Genomic DNA, 12,036 nt, shown 5'->3' on the forward strand with positions numbered 1-12,036 from the left:
CAAAAGAACCCAGACCTTCCATTTTGCCATGTAGGAAGGAGAGCCACCAGATTTTGCACTGTTAATTGGCTCCCATGCAGACAGTTATTTTAGCAATGATTATGTGGGTCTTCTGTATCACATCTCGATTTAAAGTGAAATGTCAAAAACACTTCTCCGCCACTCAAAGCTTCCAGGTTTGCTCACATTTAGCTGATTGGACAGAAAGGAAGGCAGCCTTCAATAATGTTCTGTAGATGTACAACTAGAATATTCAGTCTCCTCAAATTCAGAAAGTAATTCTAAGAGAGATGGTGACTGAGGAGTCTGATTTCTACCTAAGAGATACTTTTCTTAAGGTCAGATGGAATTGAAAAGAGAGTTTATGGGAAAAATACCACTGTGACCTTAAGCATGAAGTCTTTGGGTTGACACTATAATGAGGAATGGAGTGCTATTAAAATAATAACTCCGCTAGCAGTAGACGAAAAAAGACGTAAGCTCAGGATAATTTTGGGAAGGAGGATTTTGCCAAGGAGATTTTAATGTCAAGAATTTATGTGAGGCTAAAAATAAGGAGCTCACGCGCATCCTAGTGCTGTGGGTGGAGATGTATATATATAATCAAATTAAATTATTCCACTTCCACTTATGGAAAAATCTGATGGCAAAAATTGATTAGAAAACATTTAGTCATATTTCACTTGGATTATGCTTATATATATCAAACTACAGACTTGTCAAAATAAGGCCCACGAGTACTTCCCAGCCAAGGTGTTAGATAGACAATGGCTAAAATATACAAAAATGGTAAAGATATTACAGAAACATCATGCCTGGAAAAGCCACAGGCATTCAGCTCCCAACTATAAAGAGAGAAGTGTCCCTGAGGTATGAGGCATGGAGCCCAGAGTGGCCTAAATGTGGAATGCAATGGGAGGAGCCTTCAGAGGGCCGGAAAGACATGTGTGAGCCCCAGGTGCCAACTCTCAGAGCCTGGAGGTCAGAACCCCACGACTTTTTGCGCTATTTCTTTTCATACCAGATAAAGTACCCCTCAATTTCGATTTTGCTCTGGAGGGCCAGCACTTATGTTCTTTCTGCAAATCATCTGTCGATACAATGGGACTGTGAGGCTGGCTGCTGCCAACACATCCATCTGCTAACCATGGCCATCTGCAGAGGAGACACAAAGCCTCAATGCCTGCAAATGAATTTATTATTTGTTGGCATTTCAAGGACAAACATCTCTTTGGCCACAGCTACTGTAACTTGAATCCAAACATGGGAGGAAAATCTAGGCCCAGGTAAGCCTTTTATTTACTTCTAAATTGTAATTATAAGAACATGTACAAACATGCTTTGTTAGTCAATCCCCTCTGCTTGCCCAAGCCTGGGCCCCAGGCCAGAGATGTCTCTGTCCACTGATTCTAGTGCTGACCAGCAAGAAGGGCAGCTGGGAGTGGTAGGGAAAGAAGGGGTATCTTTCCTGGCTGGTGTGAATAGTTTGTAACTTCCTATTGGCTAATACTTGCTGAGGCAGGTGACACACACTCTTTAGGATGTTTGCGTTGCACATCCCCCAAGTGATGAAAGTTTCAGGGCAGAGAAGTTGGCTCAGGCTTTATACACAGGTCCAAGGTGCTAATGGGAACCCAGGAGAGTTGATGGGGCTCGGCCCAGTGCTACCACTGCCCCATGATCTACATGAATTCTGGCTTGGACAGAACCTGCATCTCATGCTTCTCAGTTCTCTCCCGATATGTCATTCTGGAATCCCGTGATCTTTGCTCCCTAAAGAAAGAACAAAGAGGAAAAATCATTTGTCCCGAATAATTTAACTGTTAGGAGCTAACACTTGTGGAGAACTTATTAAGGATCAGGCATTGTGCTAAGCACTTTTAATGTAATAACCCTCACCATACTTCCCCACCACTCACAGCCCTCCTTCCTACTGATCAGCACCAGAGCCCAGTGACAGAGACATCACTGGCTAAGGTGTAGGCACTGCTACTGCTATTAGCCCCTTTTTACATGTGAGGAAATGGAAGTTTATGGAAGTTAAATAACTTTCCCTAGGTCACACGTAGCTATGAATCAACAATGGAAGCATCAAACCCAAGCCTGTAACCATTCTGCAATTCTATCATGGAGACATGAGGAGAGGGGAGGGCAGGGAGGGGCTGATGGGTGAGAGGCCAGGGGCAAGGCAGGTGAGGGATGGTAGCCATCCTACCATATCAATGATGTCTAGGATCACTGAGAAATGCTACCAGCCATCCATAATTCTAGAAGGACTTGAAAGATCTTGTCAACTCATGGAAGAGAGATTCAATGGAGGGCATCAAACCCAAGCCTGAATCAATTCTACTACGATTCCATCTCCTATGGATTTTTCCACCTACTCCCTGTAGATTGTGCAGTAAAACACCTGAAAAACAGCAGACTGAGTCATTGTGGGAGGGGTCTAATTTCAGCTCTGTAACTAATTTTTCATATAATCTCAATAATGTCACTTAACCTGTGAGCCTTAATTTGTTTATCTGTAAAATGATAATTCTTTGTGTCCTGCTATTTCCACGGCATTGTATTGAGGCAAGTCATGTGGAGAAGCTTTGAACTAAAATAAGGATCGTCTATATGTGACTCGATTAGGATGATTGCTATAGGAGGTGATGTGGTATAGGAGAAAGCATGAGCCATGGCCGGGGGGCCTGGATTTGAATCTGTCACACTAGCGGCAACTTTTTGACGGTCAGTTTCTCATTTACAACCCTCCAGGGAGCTCTAGCATGAGGAAGACAGGTTGGAGGTGAGTGCAGTGGGCTTCCCCACGTCTGAATGCCCCTTACCTGCAGGGGAAGCATATGGAGTTGCTGAAAACACAGTAGATGAGGGGGTTGATGGCGCTATTCAAGGCAGGCAGGTTCTGAATGATCACAGAAGCATAGAAACGCTCCTTAGTGTTTGGAAGGAGGCTGAAATTGTCCAAAAGGTCGAAGAGGAAGTAGGGACTCCAACAGCAGATGAAGGCTGGGGAGAAGAGAACCATTAGCATTGTAGCAGCCCACAGCCCAGGGGGCCCTCTGTGTTGGCCCTGAGTGGAGCTTCAGTGAGGAGGTCCCTTAGCACCTGGGATCTCCGAAATATTTAGAACAGTTGTGTGTGTTCATAATGTCATATTTACTTAAACACAAACACATCTACACACACATACATTACATCCCACAGACGCATTTCTAAAACTGAGTAAGTTTGCTGGAGCTTCTCTATCTGTAAAGGGAGGGTCTGATTTGACTACTGTAGTGATCCTTGAAAGGCTGGGAGCTGTTCAGCATGGCCTTGACCTCTCCTTCTACACAGTGTGAAAGACAATTCAGCACATCCCTTTGGAGACTCTATGGTAAAAGACAGAACAGGGAGCACTTTATAGTGACTCCTGTTTGGGGGTAGGAGAGGGGAAGGGGTGGTATCTCATGTTTCAAAACACAGCCTGGCTAAGTCACACGATTCTCAATTTTATTTTCCATTTCCAAGTCAGCCTCTCCAGGCAACACCCACACTGTATACCCCTTACCAAGTCCCTTAGTGTGCGTGAGACCCTGGTTCTGCTTGGATCCAAATCCTCAGAGGAAGGAGATGAGAAATGGAGACCCAGAGTGCGGTGGCCAATTTTATGTACCACCTTGACTAGGTCATAGGATGCCCAGACTTCTTGTTAATCATTACTTCTGGTTATTTCTGTGTTCTCAGAGGATTTCTGAATGAGATTAACATTTTAATTTGTAGATTAAGAAAAGTAAATTGCCCTCCCCAATGTGAGTGGGCAGTGATCTATTCATAGGTTTGAATCAATAAAAAGGGTGAGTGAGAAAGGAGTCGCTCTGTTTGCTTGACTGTCTTCTGGCTAAGACTTTGATCCTCTTTGGCCTTCATACTTTGACTCAGACTGAGATGACACCATTAACTCTCCTGGATCTGGAGTTCTGGGGACTTTTCAAGTTCACAGTCTAATGAGCCTATTGTTTGCTATATATATATAATTTCTCTGGAGAACGCAGATTAATACCATAGAGATAAGCCTTCTTGGGGTTGACTGGAACCCACATGTGCTCTCTTTCTTTCTTGCCCCATCCTCTCCACTCTCTTTCTTCCCTTTCTGAGTCACAGGACTTTTCCTCAGGGAAGTCAGGCTTCCTTTGCCATCTGACTGCAGGAATCAGCTTGTTGCCATAACTCTTTGACTGACACATTTTTTTCCCCCTCCTTGACCTTGACAATCTGTTAAAAGGGAGCAGTTCTAACACAAAGACCACTGAACATTCTGGGCTCTGGTGGTAAAGCCTGGCATTGGTGCAGATAGTGGTTCTGGGGCATGGAGGGGCAAAGCTTCTGTTTGGGGGAATTTTGAAAATGTGTGTGTATATATTTGTGTGTGTTGTGTGTTGGTTATGGTTTTCCTAGGGATCCCTGTCCTCCTGCATCATGCAGCCAGTCCCATCCATGTTTCATACATCCTTCAAATGCTCATTTGGACATTTATGGAGCAGAGAGTCTGTTTATAATGACCCCAGTCTAGAAACCTGACTCTATTTTATATGTGACCACAATATTTTAAATAAATACTGAGTTTTCTAGAAGTCCAATTCCCTTGCAAATAGAGGAAAGATTACTTTGTTTAATTTGGAACTTTAGCAGGATTTGTTCACCTACTGAGAAAATAAAGTCACTGACAGCAATACTGCTTTATTTTTTATGTCTCCATGAAAACACACCTGCATTTGTAATTATTATTCCTTTATTATTCTACTAAGGACTGTATCCAAGTATTTATATATTGAAATCTATATTATTTTATTATAAATTATTTTCTTCCTAGCCTCCCTTTATGTTATACATTGATCTTTAAGAATTATGTTAGGTACATAGGTTTTTGTATACATTTCATTTCAGAATGGTAAAGGGGCATTACAAAATATTTGTTATAGGAAGGGGCATTTTGGTTGGGCTGTTGACATGGCTGACCTCCTTGTCGACTTTCTTGCTCTCTGACTAAAGGGAATCCAGTGCCTATGCCTATGTATATGGCTCCTGATTATAAAAGGCTGTACTGGCTCCTGACTCAACATCCAGGGAATGTGTATCATGCTTCTGATTGTCTGGGAAAGCAAGATAATCTCTGATCTACTTCAGAAGCTTCTGGGAAAGAATTTTGAGCCCCAGTGGGTGGTATATGCTCTATCCCCAGGTCTGCCTGCAGTGTTGTTTTGTGATTGTATTCTCCTGGCTAAGTCACATGGCATGTGGTCTGTTTGGCATTTTGCAGATGCAATTTAGAGAGGTGAGATGGACAGTTCTGGTGACTTAATGTACTAGCAGAGCTAACATGAGAGCTGTGCTCCCAGAGCTCCTAAGAGCCACAAGATGGGTAGGGAGGGGTAGTATTTTGAGCTAAGTAAAAAAGGAAATGACACAAATCTTTTCCTTCATGCATATCCCCATTCATTCTTTCAACAGATATTAATTAAGCACAGTGTGCATGGACCCTATAAGCCCTTGGTGATAATGTAAGGAAAACAAAAGTGAAAGTTATTGCTTGTGGGGATTTTGCCAGCAGGGGAGATAGACAATAAACAGATCAATATATACCCTATACTGTCAAGTGGGAGTAGAAATATGAAGAAAAAATAAGGTAAAGACTTTTATAGGAGAGACATTTAAGACTTGCCAAGGAGGCCTTTCTGAAGAGGTGGTGTTGTTGGAAAGCAAGATGATGTTAAGCTATGGCATGAATAAGCCATGCCACCATTTGAAGGCAGGGCATTTCAGGTGGGAAATATTGCAAGGTATGAACAAGTTGACATTTGAAGAAACAGCAAGAAAACCAGTGTGACTGTTGTATATAGAATGGGCAAGGAAGAGAGCAGGGGCATGGGGCTGGATACTTGGCTGGAGGACAGATCACACACACTGTTTAAGACACAGGAAAAAGTAAGATTTTATTCCAATGTAATGGGAATCCATTGGTGAGTTTGCAGCATAGTGATAGTGTCTGATTAACATTTTTAAAAAGATCACATTATCTGCTTTGCAGAGAAGGATTAAGAGAAGATCAGATGCAGTTCCAGTGTTCCAGGGAGAATTTGGTGGGAGCTTAGATCAAGGAAATAATTGTATAGATGCTGAAAAATGGTTGAATTTGAGATCTCTTTTGCAGGTAAAGTTTCTGTGCCTTACTGATAGACTAGATATGTGGTGTGGAAGAGAAACAGAATAATGACAGACAGATGACCCTTAGGTTTTTGGTGTGGATGAAAGATGAAGTCATATACTAAACTCGGGAACACAGGAGGGCGAGTAAACTTGTAGGAGATAAGAGAGCATGCTGAGACTTCTGGTTTTTCATGTTGAGTATGCTAAGCTTATCATAAAAAAATAATTTCAAGTAGAATTATAAAAAAAAAATCAAGTAGAAACAATTTCGAAGCAAAGGAAGTGTTCCAAAGAAGGACGGAGCAAATGTTGTTTAGAAATCAACTAAAGACTGAGTATTGACATCTGGCATTTTGTTGGCTGTGGTTAACTTGATAAGTATGCCTTTCCTAGAGTAATAGGAAAGAAAGCTAATAGAAATAGGCTCCAGAGAATGAGAGATGAAAAGGGGAGGAGGTCTGCTAGAAAAGAGAATGTTAAAGAAGGGGGTCTGTTACTGGGGAGTTTATAGAGGGAGCTGTTGCAGTGTGTGTATGTGCATATGATCCAGTCAAGGGGGATATCTGTGGGGGAGAGGAGATGATTGCACGAAGAGAATTCTTGAGTTAGCAGGGAGGAATGGGATACAGAGCTCAAGGGCATTTTGGATTAAGGAGCAGAGGCAGTTTATCCATAGTAGTAGGAGAAAAGGCAGAGATGCAGGTAGGTCCATGGATATGAAGGCAGGTGAATGAGGAAGTTCTATTCTGACAAGAGTCTTTTCCTTGTGAAATAGGAATCCATTAACTGAGGAATCCATTAACTGAGGGGACAAAAGGGGGAGGAAGTTTTGAAAGTTTGGGAATGACAAAGAATGTAACACCAATCTGACATATATTCAGTTCAGTTCAGTCGCTCAGTCGTGTCCGACTCTCCGCGACCTCATGAATCACAGCATGCCAGGCCTCCCTGGTGATGACATATATTAGGTGCTCTTGAAATACCTTTTTTTTCTTGGATGAGGTGACTTTATGGGTCTTAAGAGTAGAGAGACCAAAAAACCAAAAGGGAAAATGACAGGAGCGAGCAGGGAAGATAAGGCATCCATTAGGGAAGAATTTATGGTGACCTTGAAGTTAAATATCCAGAAGAAATGGAGTGTCGCGTCTGTCTTCCTTGGTTGTTGAACTTCAGCTTTGGGGAGTGTATGCCTTCAGAAAAGCAACTGGGCCAACTAGATGATGGTGAGCATCAGCTTCAGCTAGTAGTGTCTCAATTAGACATTTTTCTCCACATTATCCACCCCATGGCTGTGTTGGACAACAGTATTCATAAAGATAGATACAGGAAACCAAATGTTGGCCCATGAGGGAGCTGCAGAGACACTGATAAGCTCCACACACACATTCCTTTCTAATCAGGAAAAGACAGAAGTTCCCATAGACAATTTTTTTCCTTGTGTGCACTTTGTGTCCCCAGGTCCCAGGTATAAATTTGTTTTTGGAATATCCACAGTTTTACAACACAAGGAGGGATGTTGCTTACCGAGAATGATGACAATACTATACTTGATGGCCTTGATCTTTGCCTTTGAGATGAGCCCTCGGTTGTAACTGGTGCACAGCTTTCCATCTGCAGATGCAAAAAGCGAACCATAAAGTGAAGCGCTGCTTCTGCCAATAGGAACATTGTGGGTTAGACCCACAGTTGTCACGGGACCACCTGCATCCTCCCCACCTATGCCCAGGAGGAAATCCCCACTGCGCCCTGTCCTTTGACATATTCAGAGTAAATGGGCTGGATGCTAGAAACTGCTCAGTTTGCAGCTTAATGTAAAATGCAAATACATCGGGACATCCAGACTCTCAAGAGACTTGGCTGGATGCCCTGAATCAACTGAATCTGGAATGAGCCAGGTGACCACAGGGGGCGATGCTGAGACATTGGTCTTGTCCCTTCAGCAACCTAGGGCAAAGCCGTTTTCCTAGAAATCTTACCCCAGATGAACTTACTCATCTAACTCAGAAATTCCACTCTCAACAAAAGCTCAAGCCAGAGATATAATAAAACCTGTTCCAAATAAAAGCCTGGTTATAACTTTAATCTTATGTGGGTTGTTTGATACTAAACATGTGAGGATTAAATTTAGGAATCCACTAGAACATAAGCTTGATGGAGACAGAGACTTTGTTTTCCTCACTCCTGTATCCTCTAAACTACTGAATGATTAATATTTACTGAATGAATTAACATAAACCCGTCTCTAGTCAAGGTGTGGTGGTAGAACAAATAACTGATTAGGATGGGCGGAATTCAGTGCAGTAGTTCTTAGTAGAAGGAGTAGTTAAATGGCACATTTGGGAATGGAGGCACTTGACACAGGGTACCTTGAAGCTGTGAGAGAGTTTTTACTATCATGGCTTCTAACAGCCCTCATGGTGCCTTTGTGAAAATTGGGAAAAGATGCCCTTCCTCTGGACATAAGCAGACCCTCAGTGAGGGGGAGGCATGGACAGAATGCCAGCCCCACACACCCTCAGCTGAATGCCACTGATTAAGGGTCAAGGGACACTACCCTAGTGGTGGCCGAGGTCGGATGCCCACCCACGGCACACCTAAGTCATACGAGGTAGGGCTACCCTAGAGCCCAACTGCCATGCTCACTGGCCCTCACTGCACCTTCAGATGTCACGTTTGGAATGTATTTAAATCCTCATGGAAACTGGTGTGAAATTTACCTTTGCGCTATTTATTCTACCCTGTCTGCAATCCAATCCAGCCCAACCCACCAAGAGATAAGGACCGAACAAAATAGGCTAAAATAGAGTTCCTCTTCTCTGGGAACTTTCAGTTCGGCAGGAAAGATCACTCAGCATGAGGCTGGGTGAGATGAGAAAGACTAAAACCAAAAACCAAGTATGAACGAAGAAGGAAGCCATTCCCCCACTGTAATGCAGAGGTGGCCACAAGGCAGAGGTGGAAATTCCCAAGGCCAAGCTGGAGGTGGGGGCGTAGGATTGGGAAAGATGCCTGAAGCAGAGGGGAAGTCCTCAGCCAAGACGGGGAAATGAGAAAATGTAGGAAGTGTTAGAATCTTGGTGAGTCATCTCGCTTGGCTGGAGCCTGAAAGGACGCTGGTTTGAGGGTGGGGAGAAGGACTGAGGCCAAAATGGGAAGACCTTGAATGTCTCCCTGAGGAGTTTGGGCTGCATTTCCGAGGCAGCTGCAAGTCATCGAAGCTTCTGTCTGTTTTCACAGTTTGAACGCTTATTCATTGGAGAAGACAAGCTGTTAGCAGGAATAATAGGAATAAGGGGCTTTTTCTGTGCAGTGAACTGAAATGCTATATTTAATTATATAATTGATTTTTATTTCTTGATGTCTAACCTGGAAGGTCACTCTTAGGCACTATCAGGGCCTTCAGATTGTTCCGTGCATTTCACAGAAGCACAAAATTTCAGCGGTGTAAGGGAGAAAATGCTTCAGGAGTGTTGATAGCAGTGGTTTTTAGGTGGGGAAGTATTGCCCCCGGGGTTATGACTGGACACATTTTTGATTGTCACAATGGTTGGGGTGGGTGTTCCAGGCATCTCGTGGGCAGAGACCAGGAATGCTTAAATATCCTTCAATGCACAGGACAGTCCCCCACAAAAGAAGAATTATCTCGTCCAAAATACTGACAGTGCCAAGGTTGAAGCCCTGATTTCCAAAGTAATATCTTGGGAAGGATACAGATTTCAAGATCAAACCTGAATACACACTCCAGCTCCACAGCTTACTAATGGTGTCATCTTATGCAAATTGCCTACTATTCCCAGCCTCAGTTTCCCACTTTCAAAAATGAAGCATAAAACACCTAATTCACAGAGTTGTCTTGAAGATTAAAATAAAATAATATATTCAAGCTGCCAAGCCCCATAGCGAGAATGTCAATTTCCTTATTAGTTGGGATGAATGAGATTTTAACAGTATTTCAGGAGGCATGAGCTGCCTTTATGGAAGTGAAGAGAAAATATTACTACATATGTTGTTGTTGTTTAGTTGCTGTGTCATATCTAACTCTTCTGTGACCCCATGGATTGTAGCCCACCAGTCTCCTCTGATCCTGGGATTCTCCAGGCAAGAATACTGGAGAGTGTTGCCAAATCCTTCTCCGGGGGGTCTTCCCAAGCCCCCTACTTGATAGGCAGATTCTTTACCTCTGAATCACCTGGGAAGACTCATTACTATATTTAGATAGGCTACTATTCAATATTATCTTTATATAGAATTTATATACATCAGATAATTATCAGGATGGTATTATAGCCACGGGGGCAAGTAAAAAAGACAGCAGATCAAATCGTATCTTTTCAAAGTATCTTCATTTGCTGGTGTAACAGCTGGCTCCTAAACAGCATGGCTCTGAAGCCTTAGTTTTTCAGAAAACTTTTTGAGAATGACATTTGTGCTCTGAAATCTGTTTAAAATGAAAACTTGCAGTACTTTCCACAGGGCAACTGGGTGACAATATAATCAACTCTTACCATTCCATCTCCCAATGAGATCAGTGAAAAGCATCTTTAATCTGACCACTCTAGGAAATGCAAAACCTCCAGCTCCTGAAGATGGCTCTTCAAAGTGAGCTGAGCTGCAAAATCCCAGTAATTCTCCTTTATTGGGAGATAAAAGGATTATTTCCCCTCAGGCCTTGGGGCTGAGAGGAGTGAAAAGCAGTTAAATTCAGCTGTCACTGTGCATTAATAGGGGGTAGCCTAGAGGCAGTGGGTGGATTAGATTTTGGACCGGAAGCAGGATCCTGCCTTGGGCTGTCTTAGTTCAAGGATGTATCCGAAGTGGCCAGTTGCTGCTCCTTTCCTTCCCCATGCTTCATGCCACTTGCAGAGCCACTGGGAAACTTTTTTTTTTTTTTGGTGGGCTGAGCCTCTGAAGGGGGAACAATGGATGTCCTGAGATTTTAAATGAAGCAGAATTTATTCCTGTCTGGTTGGGGCTGGGAGTAGGCATAAGTGGACCTGTAAGAGTCTGGGTGATTTGTTTGTTAACAAGGAAGTCTACCTGATAATATTTTAAAATCATTATTTTTTCATATGTTGGTAACTTCATGTATTTCAGATTAATTTAAAAAATTGAACATTTTAACAATTATGCCTGATTTCTAAAAATTTTGAACTTAAAATTTATTTTTCATTTCTGATCATTGATGACCTCTTTATGAATATAACCTTAATGTGAACTATTTTTAGCGCATTATGTCTCATCTACTTAGCTCAGGACTTTGGCTACCTCCACTTCCTTTCCTTGTGTGTGTTTTCTTTTTTTAAAACAGAAGGTCATAGATACAAGGAAGTATGACCTAACTCACCTAACTCACAGCCTTGTCTGTTCCTCAGCTCCTCAGTTCAGGTGGAACCAGGAACCCTGGCAGACCCAAAATAATTGTGGCAGACAGGTTAGCTATCCACCAAATTCTTTCCTTTGCCCCCAAGGCCCACAGAGAGATGACATTTCCCAGGGGGTGTTCATTTCAGTTCATTCACTCAGTCGTGTCCAATGCTTTGCAACCCCATGGACTGCATATTCATCAAACTCATGTCCATCAAGTCGGTGATGCCATCCAACCATCTCATCCTCTGTCATCCCCTTCTCCTCCTGCCTTCAGTCTTTCCCAGCATCAGGGTCTTTTCTAATGAGTCAGCTCTTCGCATCAGGTGGCCAAAGTATTGGAGCTTCAGCTAAGCATCAGTCTTTCCAATGAATCTTCAGGACTGATTTCCTTACTGGTTGGATCTCCTTGCAGTCCAAGGGACTCTCGAGAGTCTTCTCCAACACCACAGTTCAAAAACATCAATTCTTGGTGCTCAG

General features: G+C 42.8%; 1 protein-coding gene across 1 annotated transcript in view; it reads right to left on the reverse strand.

Annotated features, from left to right (window-relative positions):
• Window positions 1-1,725: 1,725 nt before the first annotated feature.
• Window positions 1,726-12,036, reverse strand: part of NPSR1 (neuropeptide S receptor 1) — a 160,093-nt gene continuing 149,782 nt past the window's right edge. The window contains 5 exon segments of the mRNA XM_088832314.1: window positions 1,726-1,773; window positions 1,900-1,955; window positions 1,958-1,995; window positions 2,832-3,012; window positions 7,717-7,803. Coding sequence (XP_088688440.1) covers window positions 1,726-1,773; window positions 1,900-1,955; window positions 1,958-1,995; window positions 2,832-3,012; window positions 7,717-7,803 — 410 coding nt within the window.

Source organism: Moschus berezovskii, chromosome 3 (genome assembly GCF_049115385.1).
Source record: "Moschus berezovskii isolate FMDL1 chromosome 3, NW_MosBer_1.0, whole genome shotgun sequence".
Taxonomy (NCBI): domain Eukaryota; kingdom Metazoa; phylum Chordata; class Mammalia; order Artiodactyla; family Moschidae; genus Moschus; species Moschus berezovskii.